The sequence below is a fragment of the Aptenodytes forsteri genome, unplaced genomic scaffold (genome assembly GCF_000699145.1).
Source record: "Aptenodytes forsteri isolate BGI_AS27 unplaced genomic scaffold, ASM69914v1 Scaffold287, whole genome shotgun sequence".
NCBI classification, from domain to species: Eukaryota; Metazoa; Chordata; class Aves; order Sphenisciformes; family Spheniscidae; genus Aptenodytes; species Aptenodytes forsteri.
Window position 1 is genome coordinate 966,400 of NW_008794854.1, and position 15,895 is coordinate 982,294.

Below are 15,895 nucleotides of genomic sequence, written 5' to 3' on the forward strand. Positions count from 1 at the left end.
TTCCTATTCCCCAACCTTGTCACTGATGTTGACTTTAAAATTAAGGCAGGAAGCTTGCAAGGGTATCAAGCATGCTGTGGTAGGTATAGCAACAATAAAAGAATATGCCCGGAGAAAGAACCAGTACATGCTAACAATCCAGCCACAACAGTACCAAATGAACTATGCCTGCTCATCAATAATGTGACGCAGTCTGCAGGCTCACTTCAGCCTCCTGCGGATTGGAGCTGGTGCACATATTATGGTTCAAGATTTAAAAATCTAACATAAAAGCAAAATCTGAACCAAGAAAGTAATAGCTGGTACTTAAGAGAAATAGGGAAGCTGTAACATAGTTGTGTCTGAAAAAATGTGATCCTTCTAACTCAGTTAAACATTATGCAAAATTGTAATTAAAGAGGTGGAAAGACTGGAGCGGTTTAGCTATTTAAGTAGTAGTGAGGTTGAGGGTCAATGAACCTCACCCATGTCATATGGACCTCACAGAAGGGCATAGGGCTATAGAAGAGAAATGAGTAATTTTACTTCACCTTTCCAAACTGTCACCCAGAAATTCGGAGGATTGTCTGATCTACATGATGTGGCTTCTTATAAGAAATATCCATATCTTGTCTAATGAGAACATGTATGGCTCCTGTTCATTTAGGTTAGATTCAGCTGATACCTAAGTAGGGTCAGGATCTGCCTGAGCAGAACTGAATTAATCTGAGAAGATCATAATGAAATATCTCCTTAGCTGGAGAAGACACAGAGGAACATCTGTTGTCCTAAACCAGAATGAGTCACACACCTTACACTGGCAGTTCACATGGGAAAAAAAGCTGGAATGAAACAACTTTGGCACATGCATTAAAGTGAGCTTGATGTGTTCCCAGGGCTCCCGGGACTATGCTATTGCTGTGCTAGTCTTCAGTGTGGTACTGAGCATATCACAAGATTATCCGTTCCTCAAAAAGTGTGGAAAAAAATGGCAAGGATATCAGGTCATACCTCTGTACATGCACCAAGTGCCACATCTTTTTGCCGTCAAAGTGCAGAGTACATAATCTATCACTTCTGTGATATATATACACACTTCTTATAAATATATATATATATATATACACACACACACACACTTCTGTGTATGTGTATCTTGTATAGTATAATATAGTATATATTATAAGAATCACACACACTTCTGTGGCTTTGGAATAATATGGTGCACATATTTCTAGACAGATTTGCTTTAAACTACAGAATACTATTGTAGGCAAACAATTCTGAAAGACAAAATTACTTTCTTGTTTATAAATTTCCATACTAATTTTTGTAAAAAGAATTCTGTCATTCAAAACATTATGCATTGATAGTCTTAAATCTTCACATTATTCCTATGAAGTCATTTACCTCAAGGTCTCTTATGTATTTTACTATTCAAATTCAGGATGGCTTATTTTAATTCATATTAATGAATATTCAAGGAAATAGCAGTGTTTGTTTTAATATTAGATTTTAAGAAGGAGAATCGTTTCTCGTATAAGTTAAGTAAGTACAGCTGTAGACTGATAGAAAAATTAACAAGCTCATACTGCTTTCTAGTTCTTTAAATCTGGTACTTTCCTCTATCCCTCTGCTTCATCAGCTCTTCATCTCTTTTTAAAGTCTCGCTGGAAAACTAATTTCCCCCTTGCCTCTACTGCTTGGTTATTTTCTCTCTTTTATTTATTAATTCAACTCTAAATAATACTGGAATGGAGGAAAAGTCATATCTGACATCCTACATATCCTGTCCACTCACTGTCATATGGAGGTGGGTTAAAATTTTTATGTGAAAACTGCTTGTGCGTTGCAAATTGAGTCTGCCAACAAATTGAAGTATTTTGTCAAAGGGATTTGGCTTTAGTGTAAATTTCATCAAAAGACAAGAAAGTGAAGAAACATCAGCCAGCCCCTCCATCCTACATCCTGCTCCAAAAGATATTCTCTATTTGGAGATGTCATTGCAATGCCTTGGGATATTGCTTGGGTACATCCTATTAAAAGCTCTTCTCTATAGACCGGCTTCCTCAGCTAATTATATATTATCTTGTGTGTAACAGAAAATATAATGCAGCTGGTGTATTTGGGCCATATGGGAGAACTTAAACTTAATACAGCTGCTGATATGTATACAGCTTGGTATGCTTAATACAGCTCTCAGGGAGCATTAATTTTTGATGATTAACTTTAAGGGTTTGGGTGGAAAAGGGGAGGAATAAGCATTTTCCAGTTCAACTGCATAACCTGAAGTGCAGCTGGTATGGTTTATATCCACTGCGTACTGTGTTTCCTTTCCCGTGAGGGAATTCCTACAGAAGGACTCAGCTTCATTACAAGGCTGTAACAAGGCCATATCTTATCCCACTCCTCCATTTGACTCGAACATGGGACCTTTTTGGCGAGAGGTAAATAGATTACGATGCTCTGGAATCTTTCAAAAAGTAAAAGTTGGTCAGTGTCTGAGTAATAGTTTCAAAGTGTAAAAGAAAAGTTGATTACTATTAGCAAAGAAACTGTGATTATATTGATACCTGGAGTTTGATTTTTAAAGGGAAAGACAATACTGCCTATGAGAGATTTTTTTTCTTTTAAAAGTACTGGGCTGTTTGTAGAAGATATTAAAGGATTATAAAATAGAATGGATAGATAACAAATTGCAGAATAGGGTAGACATCCTGTATCAACAGAGATAATTTGCAAATATTTAGTATCTATGAAGACTACAAAGAAGGTCTACGAAGAAATGCTTTTCAGAATACATCTTCGATCTCTAAGGTCAAACATTTAACAGATTTTTTCTGTGTTGCTGTAAAGACTCACTTATCGTCTAAGGTGACAAATGTTGCTAACTGTATAGTTTTCAGAATGATTCATAATCTAGCAGAAATAAGATATTTCAAATACTAGGCCTCAACATACAGTATTATTTCAGGATCATGATATTCTCTCTCTGGTTATATCAAATAACTATTCAAGCAATGGAAAACCTTTTCTTTTTACTGTGACAAAAACTCACAGCATCTTGGACTGAATGTCTAGGAAATTTTGTTCTCTCTCTAATTATGTCCTAGGTCAGCTTATGTTCACTGCATTTTTGGCTGAAAAGCTGCAGAACAAAGTGACCTCTTGTCAGCCAACCACATAAATATGTAAGAGTGTATTCCTAAATAAGAAACTAAAAATCTGTACGATCTATATAGAATTGGCTCACAAAAAAAGTTTTGTTATTTTCTCAAGATTTTCATTTTTAGAGACAGATTGAAAGCCAAACAATATTTTGTAAGTTATGATTCTGAGTATTTTACAGCAATTCACTTAAGAAATGAAGGTCATATGAAAGGTGCTTTAAAGCAGACAAATTACTGAGTTGCTTTAGTGTATTTTTAAATTAATGTATGTGTTCCATACTTGTAGCTTATTGATAGCCTTGTGTAACTTTCCTTCTCTATTTATTTCTTTATTATTTGGTAGAGTCTTTCTCAGAAGATGTGAATATTTTTCACAGAGAGGGCTTAATCTTTCAATAGTTCTCTGTGTGCAATTTGTATTGCACAAGAGTGCAAATGTAAGTTTTTTGCATGTTTAGCACAGTCTAGCCTCCTTGCTTGTTCTGGATACACATGGAAAGATGCATCTCTATGTTCTGGGTTCACCGTCACTAATTTGTCTTACTTATAAAATTGTTGGAAACTGCCCCATTTTGTGGAGTGCTCATGGTAGTTTATTAGACAGCTTCCTGATTTCTGTAAGTTTACATGTCTTTTGTGAAACCTTGCGAGTACATGGCAGGATATGACTTCCATCTATGAGCTGCAGAATTCCTACTGGTTATAATTAAAAGCACGCATGCTTCCCTAGCATGCTCCCCAATGTCATCTTGATAATTTTGCAAATGTCAACAAGGTACCTGATAAGAAATAGCAGTTCATACTTGTGAAATTTTACAATCCTGCATAGTTCTTCAGAATTTCACAAAGTTAAGAAACTGATACAATCTATTGAAACTGGGTTATTTAGTGTTTGTATTTGATGGAGACATTCCATTTCTTGTATTGCATATAAGAACAAAGCCTTTTTTCTTTTTTAAACATAAATGACAGGTAAAAAGGGATAAGGATAGGACTGCAAAAGCTGTTCTATTTACTAATTAGTGTGTTTATTAGTACCTAAGGATACAGTTTTCTGCATTTTTATTGACTACTTAAGACATTAACAAAATTTCTGAGGTTTTCATACTCAACTCGTTCTTAAACTTTAGCTGAAGTTTTTACGCTCCAGTAGAGGGATGTCTTTATGGTAAATTCATACTAAATCCAGTATACAATTATTTCACTTTTATCACATTTCTTGTGGGTATGCAACACCATCCCTATTTTGTCACTGCTGCTGAAAATATAAATGCTGTTATTTCCCTCTTGAGGGTTACTGGGAAGCCTGAAAGATTAGTTTCACTACCCCTGACACCCTGGGTTTTTTTCAATATACAAATCCCATTTGCATTTGGCCACTAGACTTACGCAGTATTAAAGCTATAATGTACATTTCTTCAGCACTATATAAATATAATCTAATTTAATACTGCAAATCAGCAGACTGACTTCCAGTACTAGATTATTCATCTCTCTGCTCTAGAATCTGGTCTCCAAGCGATTTCTTCAAAATCTGTCACATACCTATTCCTCTGCTCAAATAAGTGATCTTCTTACTGCTATTACTGGCTTGTTTGTCTTTCATTCTGCCTATTGCATTGCCACAGAGCATGCCTGTTCTAACTTACTAACAAAAGGTGTATTTAAGAGCTACGCATTTAGTTCGGTTAGTGACTGAGGGAGAAAATAACCCCTGTGCAACAGTACTCAAAGATGCCAGCAGTTAATTTATCTCCCCACACCTAAGAGGGAAGAGAAGTTTATCGTTAAAAAATACTCCTTATGCATTATAAAAGGTGAAAACAGAAAATGGTTCTTTTTTGGTACAAACGGCTAGGAGCGGTTTAAACTCTCTATGTAACAAAGGGCTGTGAAGCCTGTGTATCTAGTCTTGCTGTCCAACCGACAAGTCTAAGCAATATGTAGACCTCTAAAGAGAGCTGTTTGCCATGTCACTCAGTATTGACAGATATTGGCAGATAACCAATTGATAAAAGTTTTTTATAAATACAAGCTTTATAATTTAACATCCATATGAATGGCTTTGAATATTTGAAATTGTTCCTATTCAAGTGAATAAAATCTGACTATTTCTCTTGTTTAATTCACCTGGTTATTATTTTAATATCAACAAACAAAACAAGGGCAGTGCAAGTCATAATGTGGCTTGCTATGGTAATGGATCAAAACCTGAAGGACTTCCAGCAGTGTAGGAAAGTAAGGTTTCCTTGCTTTGGCTACCAAATATTCTAAGCAATCTGCCTTCTCCCTCTAGCTGTGCTATTTAAATTGTTTGGATTTTTTCCCAGTTTACCTTTTTTTTCTGCATCATTAAAGCTGCATAATCTCAATAGAAGGGTGCAGCCAAGGACGAAAATTCTCAGATATGTACAGAGCCTAACATCCCTAAATCTTTCTTTCATGACTTGGCTTATATTTCTGTTCTTTGTGGTCTTCCCATGTATCCATTAGTTCCATTGTGACTTTCAGATGGGGACAGAGAAATAGCAAGAACTGAGTTAGCAGGCGACTGTTTAAGGTACGGACAACAAAAAAATCCTGCCTGTGTCTCCAGGAATGAAGGCACTGATTAGCACTAAATTTTACACTGCAAGTGCAAGGCCCTGTAGCCAACCGGAAATGATGAATGCTTTTGTGCTTTGGGAGAAGCAAGCTTCAAATTGTGCTTTCACAAGATGTGCTGTGCATGTACCTTATACATTTACTTGTAATGCACGTTACTGCCCACTTTTGTATGAAATCACATAATTTTGACAGAGTGCCAGAAATTTGACATAATGCCATGCAGTTTCTCTCTCTTGTAACCTTTTGTAACCCTCTAAACAAGGCTGGTGCACTTTCATTTAAGCACAGATTATTGCCACATAATGTTGCAAAATTAAGACACATTGACATTCACCTTAATGGTATTGTTTCAGTGTCACTCTAATGTAAAGTTTTTACAGTCCATAAATCAAAATATGTTCAAGCATATGATCCATTTATCCATGTTCGTAAATGTAGTTACTACGAGACAGGTATATCTACTGCCTGCCTGCTGCTTTACTTGATTTTGATGTGAAACAAGACAGTCATTAACAAGTCAGAAGTAAAACAACAAAAAATCAGTACAAAATAAAACGTCTACTTATATAGCATTGTATGTGGGATCAAGTGAAAAGTTTAAAGGTTTTTTTTAATATTAAAAATATAAAACATATTGCTCTTCAGGATCTGAGTTTGGGTGATGCTGTAAGTGAGACCTACTTTCTCATAGTACTTGATCTCGTAGTCCAGAATGGCTCCAGGGGGAAAGTCCGGCTCTTGCCAGGAGAGGGCAATGCTGTTTTGGGAAGCCCAGTCCTTCCTTACCATACCTATCAAGGAGGGTGCTGAAAGGGAAAAGGATAACTAAGGGTTAAAGACGAAGCACACCATTTATCCTTTCAACCTACTGTCTTAGGATACCAACCCGAGGTAACTTTGTGTGACCTCCAGGCAGAAAAGCATGACAGATGGCAATTCTCAGGGAAACCATATAACCTGTAATTAATGTCTCAAGTACATACCAGTAACTCCTTTGTTAAAGTGCAGACCAGCTTCTGAAAAATGGCTATATACAAAAACATAGAAAGAAGCACCTGTGCTGGTGCCCACCACTGGCTGCGCGCAACCAGGTTGCACTGCTGGCTCCGAGGACATCGCGTCCAGAGCAGAACCGTGTTTCAGAGACAGTAAATTCTACATTCTGGATAATCTGCATTAAATGTCATAATTCAGCTGTGTAAAATGTACATTCAGTTTACTCTTTGGGGTAAAATAAAGTGACACAGCTTAAAACAGACGCAATGAATCCTGTTTCTGCTAGCTGGGCTGGCAGCAGCAAGGGCATTTTAGCCCATCAGTGAGGTAGCTGTGTGCACAGAAGAGCCAGCTTGCTAGAGGAGGCCAGTGGCAGGGATTGGGTTACAGGCAAACCGTGGGGGCAAAGGTGCTCCCAAACCTACCTGCTGTAATTGATACTGCAGGTCTGCAGCAGAGCAGTGAGTAGGAACCACTTCCAGCAGCTTTTGGAAAGGGCCCAACATGGGTAGATGCACCCAAGAGCCAAATTATCTCACTATGGGGTTAACCAGTTTTAAGAATTGGATTTTCTGCCCTTTTGGAAAAGAAGGTGCACTGTTATCTATGCAATAATTTCAAATGGTGCAAAAATCGCATTCTAGAAAATGATCTTTGCTTATTTTATTAATCTGGTCAAGCATGTCAAAGGAGGTGTAATATTCTCCAGACACTAATGCTGTTTTAATAGTATTGATGTGCAGCTTTCCCAAATGTTACAACAAAACCAGTCACGTTGTTCAACAGTCTTGAAGACAACTGAGTAAGCTGAACAAACCAGCTACCATAAAAAAAAAAAAAGTTCTTCCAGTGGTTCACAGCTTTCGCTCTTTGTCTTTCCACCAACAAATATCCGTTTATTACACACCCTCCCCCATTCCTCTCTATTATGAATCTTACTTAACCTCTTCTAAGCTACCAAGGAGCTGTCTCCTAAAAATAACACGTTTTTATGACTTCCGCTTTTATCTTTTGAATGAAAGAGTCTCCCTAGGAAAACGAAATAAGAATCTGCTTCTAGTCACAAAATTTCATGCCTTAGTTTTCTTTCCTGTAAATATTTCAGGAAGTTTAAGAAATGAAAACAATAAATAAATTCTAGACTGCAAACAAACAGTAAAGAAAACAAAACCGGTTGTTTTCCTTTGAAAAAAGGGAAACTCTACACACAGACATGCACATAACAATCCTTCTCTGTGACAGTGCATTTATCCGAGAGAGAGAAAATAAACTTCCATCCACCGCCAATCTTCCCTTATGGATAACTATTCTGTGGTATAATAGTCCAGTCTTCTCTGATGTGAAAAAAACCAACTCAACATGTAACACTAAATGAAAAAACCTACCAAAAGTATTAAGTGGACAAAACAGAGCTTACACAGGAAACTGTCCTACGCCTGTACTTATGCCATTTTAACCACAGCTCTGATGCAAGGGAATGACAGAAAAAAAGAATTCCTGTCAAGCTGAATAAAAGATTAACCTATTTTTCAGGAAGTCCTTAAACAGCATCATGTAAGTAACTGAGTAGAACAAAATACACATAAATAAAAAGCATTTATAGGTTCAGGGCCAAAATGTTATCCCTGGATATGTATAACTACTCACTGAGTTAAAATGAAATTTTTACTCTTGAAATTGAGGGTGAAGCTGAGCTCTCGCAATATTTCTCTGGGGTAAAATCAGCTACTCCAAGCAGGGAACAAAGATAGGTCTGTTTAAAGGAAAACAGGAGCTAGCAAACATGGATTTGTATTTGCTAAACACTGATCATGGGCCTACGAGGGCAATTGCTCATATACATTTGTTTACCATTTGCTGGGTTTGAGTCATTCACTGGTATTGAGCTGTCATTTACGGGTGGGTCTGAGGGAGCTATAGCAACCTTTCGGACACATCTGATACACCCTGTGCGCCTGCTCACGGGTGAGGGACATCGGCTGGGCCACCTTCCCTGGCACATCATGGCTTCATCTCATCACATTTGGGGGTTCACTGGTCAGACAACCAAATCCTCGCAAAATGATCGAGCTTGATTACAGAAAACACCAGGTTAAACTGTGGATATAATTATATTCTTGGCCCTTCTAGGCTTTTTAAATGTAGATTACTACTATTAGACTTCTTCAAATTATGACCTAGCCTTTATAAGCTTTTCATATATACCATATGTGGTGCATTTTTCTTTGGGTTCCGATTTCCAAATTTACACAGTAATTTATGCATGTTTTCAGCCTGAGCTTACCACAGCAACTCTTCCATTTGAGCAAGCCCATGTCAAAACACAGTCCTGGCACAACAGAAGATCATCTCAAATGTTCAGTTTGAGAAGTAGCCTATGTCTTCTCCCTGGGAAACAACTTGGCAGTGAAATAATGGAAGAAAATTACTTCAGCCCTCTCCTAAGCCAGCTGTGCTTGACCTGCACTTGAAACTGAAACCCCCATACAGCAAGGCTCACATCACACCTGTAGCACTGTGCCAGCACTGCATCTTCTAAATCAACATGTGAAGGTGTGTACATAAGGCTGTGAATATGAGAAGCTTATTTGTGTTTGTATTAGGGTACTGGGCAAAAAAACAAGTGTACTTTTTAACAGAAAGTCACAAAGGAGTCGTCATTAACCATTTCTTGTATGTTCAGGAGGATGATCCTCCTATTTGTCATACAGAGGTTACCTATTCACATCTCAGAGGAAATAATGACTTTTAGGAAAAAGATTCCAGTCAGAAATCTATTGTACAAAGACAGAGACAAATAAACCCAAGTAATTAAAAGCTGCAGCTAGCTCAGTTTCTATTTCTTTAGTTGTTGTGAAGTGCTACTAAAAGCAATACTTTCTACGGAGAAATTTCAGCTTCTTATAACAGTTGCTCACTAGAGCAGAAGTTATTTAGACCCTAAAGATCCTATCCATTTATTGTTAAAGCTCTTTTTAACTTTAAAACTGTACAATAGGTAAATCCTATTTGCCCATTTATAAAGACTGCCCTAATGTTCCTATGATGAATCAATGGGAAGTTCTTTTAATTAGTTGTTTCAAATCCAGTAGCTGCAGGAGAGCTCTAATTTGGTTACCCAATGAAACCATTTGAAAAAAAAAATGCTTAGAAGCGCAGCATGGCTTTTAATCACTTTAATGGCAGCATTTTCTTGCCATTGGTACTAGGCTGAAGGATGGTGTCTGGCTCTTGAGCTCAGTGCTGATCTCTGTTTTGTACTGAGGATTCTTTGCACCATCTGGTCTCTCTGTTTTCCTCTACACTGTTATAAATTTCTTGAATTGCGATGAGTCATCTACAATGCTGTGAGCTCCTAATTTAATTTAGTCTGATAAGTTTCTTTGTCTTTTCAAATTTGTATTGAATAATGAAAGTTCATTCCCTAATTCAGAGTGAGCTTATTTTATTCTAAATCTCTTTGGCTTCTCTTTTTCAGAATTCCTTTCTCATACACTACACAAAGGGCAGAATTCCAGTGTCATTTCTCTAGAGACTCTTCTGCTGAAGTTGACTTCCATTATCTTTAACTGTCTGATTTCAAAATAGGTGATCTGTAGGGTTTCTGAAGCTTTTTTCCTTTAGTCCATTTTCTAATTTTCCAATTTCTTGTTTCATACTGTTTAAAGCAGGCAAAGAATTTCCAGCATTTCTCCCCTGGTCTCCAGGGTTGAACAATTTTGATAGGGTGCCCATTCACTCTGAAGAGGCTTCAGACTCAACGGCAGCTGACGACAAAAGCTCACCTGATGTCTGTCTGTACATGAAGCACTCTACCCCTCTGGTATCTCATTTCAAATCTTACTTCTTTGGTGAAGGGAAACCATGACAGCTCAATGGCCTTTTACTGGCTGACAGAACAGGCCCTACCAGGCACGCACAATCACTTTCTTGTTAAAAAACCCTACCATTCAACAAACAAGAACAGCTACATCATCGTTGTTCTCTTCCCTCCTTCCCCCCTGCATTGTGTCTGTTATGGCCAAGGCCAATGAATTGCTGGCAGATAGAAATTTGGAGGGGAGGGAAGGGTGATCTGAACTGTACACATGTTGTGTTGAGGACTGCAACCTTACTCCTTTGGACACCATCATCATGAGAAGGCTGTGAGTCTCGATGTATAAAATACTGCCATTTGGGATAATGTGGTCTAAGTTAGTTAGACATTTCTATACCTCTACCATTACCAATAATAATCTGAATTGGATAATTACATGCTGTTCTTTCCTCAAAACCTCCGCCTGCTTCAAGGCACAGGAAAGACCATACTCACCAAAATATAGGGCTTTATCACGTTTTCTGAGTAGCGGTTTCCCAGTAGATGAGGGAATCCAGCCCCCTCCCTGCCTCTTCTTTCTCTCCTACCTCAGCCACTTCCCAACTGCAGTTGGGGGAAAATACTGACTGAGGCCCACTCAGCAACCTTGCTTTTCTTTGAAAACTCATTAATTGATCTCTCCTAGTCTCATACAATATAGTTAGAGGAGGAAGCCTGCTTTAACATCCTGCAGGGAGCCTGCATTCCTCTTGTTGGGGAACAATTTCTTTCTTTAACGGAAGGACAGATGAGGGTGGAAGAAATATCAATGCTGTGAGGACTAATTTAGGTTGACTTGGGTTTCATGTCTGTGTCGGTCAGAAAACAAAAGAAGACTGTTTTCCTGTTGGTTAAGAGAAAAGGACTTTTTCAAGCTTATATCATAGGTTAATGGCACGAATTAAATCACACAGTAAACTATGCTTAATGCTACGAAAGCTATGGTTATCTAATCATCCAAAACCCATTCAACAAAAATTTTAGGAAATTAATGAAAACAGAATATGGTATACGTACATTTACTTTCAGATGTTTTCTCCTTTTGCTTAATTGTAATACTAGAAAGTTCTTTTGTAAACTACTGATAATATTAGATTGAAAAGGAAAAAGTGGTCTAGATTTGTGTTTCTCTTTATAAATAAAGCCATACTTTAAAAAAAACACTGTCAAATTTTTGTTCAAACCATATATATGTGGTATTTATAATTGTTAATTATAGTGATGTACTGAGGTTCAATTTTCAAGTGCTTTTCTGGATGGTAAAAACAACCTTTGCACCTTTTTCTATACCAGAAAATGTTATTATATTTAGACAGTGTTTCTCCAGCCCAGGTTCTGTAACTATGTTAGAATTTCTATACTATTGGACACCGTGTATGATTTTATATTATACATAGCAATAAATGAAGTCTGAGATTTTATTCATGATCCCACACTTGGAAAAATTGTTATTTCAGGGCACAGTAAGAAAAATATTGATTTTACTTCTGATTCTAGAAAGTCTGTAAGAAAGGTAATAAGCAATACAAAGATGTTTTCTTAGGGGAGACATTTTACTCCAGTAACAGAACTGGAAGTAATGAAACAACATTTCCTGATCAATAATAAGGCCTCCAGTGTTATTAGCATTTGAGCTATTTACGAAGGAAGGATTTACCAGAGAAGCTAAGAGGCCAAAAGCCTTCAGCCTTCTTTACTAACGCCATGAGTGACACGTATTATCAGTCAGCTGACAAGAATATCGTTGTGCTGCCTATCATCTACAGCGATCTTCATTCCTGCAATATGATTATTAGTCCTCCAGCAGAGATGCGTTTCACCCTTTTTTTCTTTGTGTTTGCTTGCTAATCTTTCTGTTGCTATCTTTGTAGGATAAGGCAAGAGAGACTATTTTATGAGCGAGGAATGTGATATGGATTCAGGAGACCTATGTTTATATTCTTTTCTGGTCGTGCTCTAGAGATTTTCTTTAATCTTTTGACTGAGCTATCCTAACATACAATGTGAAAATCAATACCTTCCATTATTTCCAATATGTGAGCACTTTCATGTTAGAAGTGTGTGTGTGTCTATATAAAAGACTAAAAACTAAGCACAAGTTTACATGCAAAAAAATCATGGAAATATGAACATAATTAAACTTTTATAAAAAACCTAATTCATAACCCATCTCTTTGTATATTAAAGATGTCCACATGGCTGAAACATCTTTGGGTTTATGCTGAATTCAGTAAGAATTCTTTTACTTACCATACAAGGCTGCTTCCAATTAGTACAGTGACTAGATAAGATATTTGATTCTTCACATAATAGAGTCTCTTATCTTCTTAATCACTTCAGTGGTAATTCACAGTTATAATGCTTGGAGGGGATACTATTACTGGCACTAACCTTGGAGTTCAAAGTTGAGCATGGAGTTTTCTGACAAGGCATTAGAGCTAGCAAATTAACAAGTTTGGGGTGAAAAATAATGTTTTTACTTTATTTTCTTACACTACTTCCCTAAAGGTTTGCATTCAAAAGACAGCATAACAGTATGCTTCTTTTGAAGCACTTCATTTACTCAAAAATAGGCCTCCAGCGAGCTATAATTATCATCTCCCCCTCCATTTTAAATTCTTTCGCCTTGCGGATTTTCTTTGCTTGCTCAGAAATGGTGGGTGGAAGCCAAGTGAATCTAATACCATTATCAAAAAATGGATTCTGCTACAGTGTTGTGGGCTAAAGGTCATGATAGATGCAACCCTCAAATTTCCTCCAGGCTAAATGTACATTCAACATCATTGTTTTTCTACTATGTTCCATAATGTAATTCTTTCTTCCTTGCTGCTTAATTTCTCTCTCATCTATTGTTGATCTTATGTATAAAGACAGTATCACCCATATGATTTTGCAACACTACAGATTTTTTCATTTACAGAATGTGCTGCCATTCAATTCATTGCAAGCTTGAGACAGAAGCACTCCTAGATCTTTACTTCTAACAGGACCTGCTCAGTCCCCGATTCTTCAAAACAAATTATAGTAGAAGATACTTAAAACCAATTGTATAAAATAAAGCCTTATCAGCTGTCAGTCAGCCTGTGTGGATGTTCTGTTCTCTCTGACGAGGTGTATGTGCAAGACAGTAATTATTCACCCATATGATTTTGCAACACTACAGATTTTTTCATTTACAGAATGTGCTGCCATTCATTATTTTGCAAGCTTGAGACAGAAGCACTCCTAGATCTTTACTTCTAACAGGACCTGCTCAGTCCCCGATTCTTCAAAACAAATTATAGTAGAAGATACTTAAAACCAATTGTATAAAATAAAGCCTTATCAGCTGTCAGTCAGCCTGTGTGGATGTTCTGTTCTCTCTGACGAGGTGTATGTGCAAAACCATCAAAGTTAAAAAGTATTGTGAGATATTTGGCATAATTTATAATACAGTCAACGATTTAAAATATTTTAATAACGTTTCTTTAAATAACAGTAGCTAAAAAAATTACACAAATGTTTTACATATATGTATGTTTTAAGGAGTTACTTTATATGCTCTGTATTTCTGAAGCAAGTGGAATAAATTCAGTTCAAACAAGCTTAGTGGAAGGGTGTGATTCCAGGAATCACATGCAAACAAAAAAAAATCTGCGAAACTGAAAAGGGTTGCCTGTCATATAAATGGAAATCATGTCAAATCAATGCCCTCTGTCAACCAAAGGGATTTGCATCAGAATAAGCAGATTCTTGGCTCCCTTCCATTGCCTTTTATTGCTGGAGCAGCAGGAGACAATAAGTGGCTTAAAGACCTAATAGGTCACTGGGATTCTGGAGGGACCAGCTCTCCCAAAATCAGAGCTTCTCTGTCCTTGTTTGGCAGAAGACAACACTATGGTCGTGTGGCACTGGCATATCAGCTCACATCAGGTAGCAACAACATATGTGGCTGAACGGCACAGCAAGAACACGGTAACTGGGGAAAAAAAGCCCTTCACTTCATTTGCTTCTTCCAGGCATTTCGTTCTGGATCAAGTAACAGACAATTTGATGGCACAGGGAAGGGTTCAGGAGGCCCCCCAGGCAAATCACTTCCCTTCCTATCACCTTTTATAACAATTATAAACCCTGTTGTGGTATCTACAGCAGAAGTAACAGAATACTATGTTCTTAACGAGGAGATTTGTTGCTTTCACAAGCTCAGATGTTATGTGTTGTACTGTTCCTCCTGACTCAGACATTGTGGCAAGCCACTCATTGTCGGACAGTGGCACATACCATTTGAAACTGGTGTGCGTGCTCTCCTGGGGAACTCTTCCTGACATGCAGGATTCCTCTTAAAAATCAAGGCAGAGTGGCTTACAGAGTTTCCTTTTTAGGAAACCTGTGCTAAAAGAGAAGGAGGTAGGAGAAATTTGTTTATCAGCAGATTCAGATTGCTACTATAATGATGTTAATCAGCGTGAAAAAAGATGTGTTCCAGCCAATGTGTTATGTAAGTTATAAATATCGTGCTGGCACTGCTAGGTGACCTATGATGTGGGGACAACCTGTGGTGACACATTTCTCCGGAGAACTTTGTTTTCAACCTCCTAGTGTAACCTGGGATTTGTTATAAATTTATTGGAAATACAACTTGAGGTTAAGAAGGCATCTTTTATTGCAGCAAGGTGTCATTATGGAAACAGAGCTGTAAGTAAGCCTCATTCAGCAACAACCCCTCCAGGGTCAACTGGAACCACATTGCGCTGCAGAACTTCCTGCTGCTAAATTGATCTCAGAAGTTTGAAAATGAAACAGGCAGGTTAAAAAGCACTAGGAAATCTGCAATCTTTTCACTCCATTAATTGCTATTCATCCTGCAATGTAACAGACAAACCTAAAATGTACACTCATTTCAGCAAATCTTTCCTGCTCTTGTTTATATCAAAACATGAGACTACATCAGATTGTAGGTAGAGTACTGTCAAACAGTACTTTACAGGTCTGAAAGAGTTTTTTCTTTTAGCAAGAAAATAATGAATATTTTATTTGAACATCTTCTGTGAACCTTCTGTAAAAGCGGTGTTTGTTGGCATGTGCAGAGAATGTCAGAGCTACTGTACTTCAACATTTTGAGTGAATATGTGTAAGTGCATGGAGCCACATCTGATACTGACTTAAAATGTACATCTTCAAACAATTTCCCCACAAATGTTGATTTTGACAAAGCATTTTATAAATTATAGTGATGCTAAATACATATGCCTTCATAAATTAATTCTCCCAGTGATGTTACAAAATAAATTACATTATATATAATAAT

At 37.3% G+C, this 15,895-nt stretch overlaps 1 protein-coding gene across 1 annotated transcript in view; it reads right to left on the minus strand.

Moving 5' to 3' along the window:
* Window positions 1–15,895, minus strand: part of EPHA6 (EPH receptor A6) — a 397,911-nt gene that overhangs the window by 149,513 nt on the left and 232,503 nt on the right. Inside the window, exon 4 of the mRNA XM_019470822.1 lies at window positions 6,438–6,562. Coding sequence (XP_019326367.1) covers window positions 6,438–6,562 — 125 coding nt within the window. The remainder of the gene's footprint in view (window positions 1–6,437; window positions 6,563–15,895) is intronic.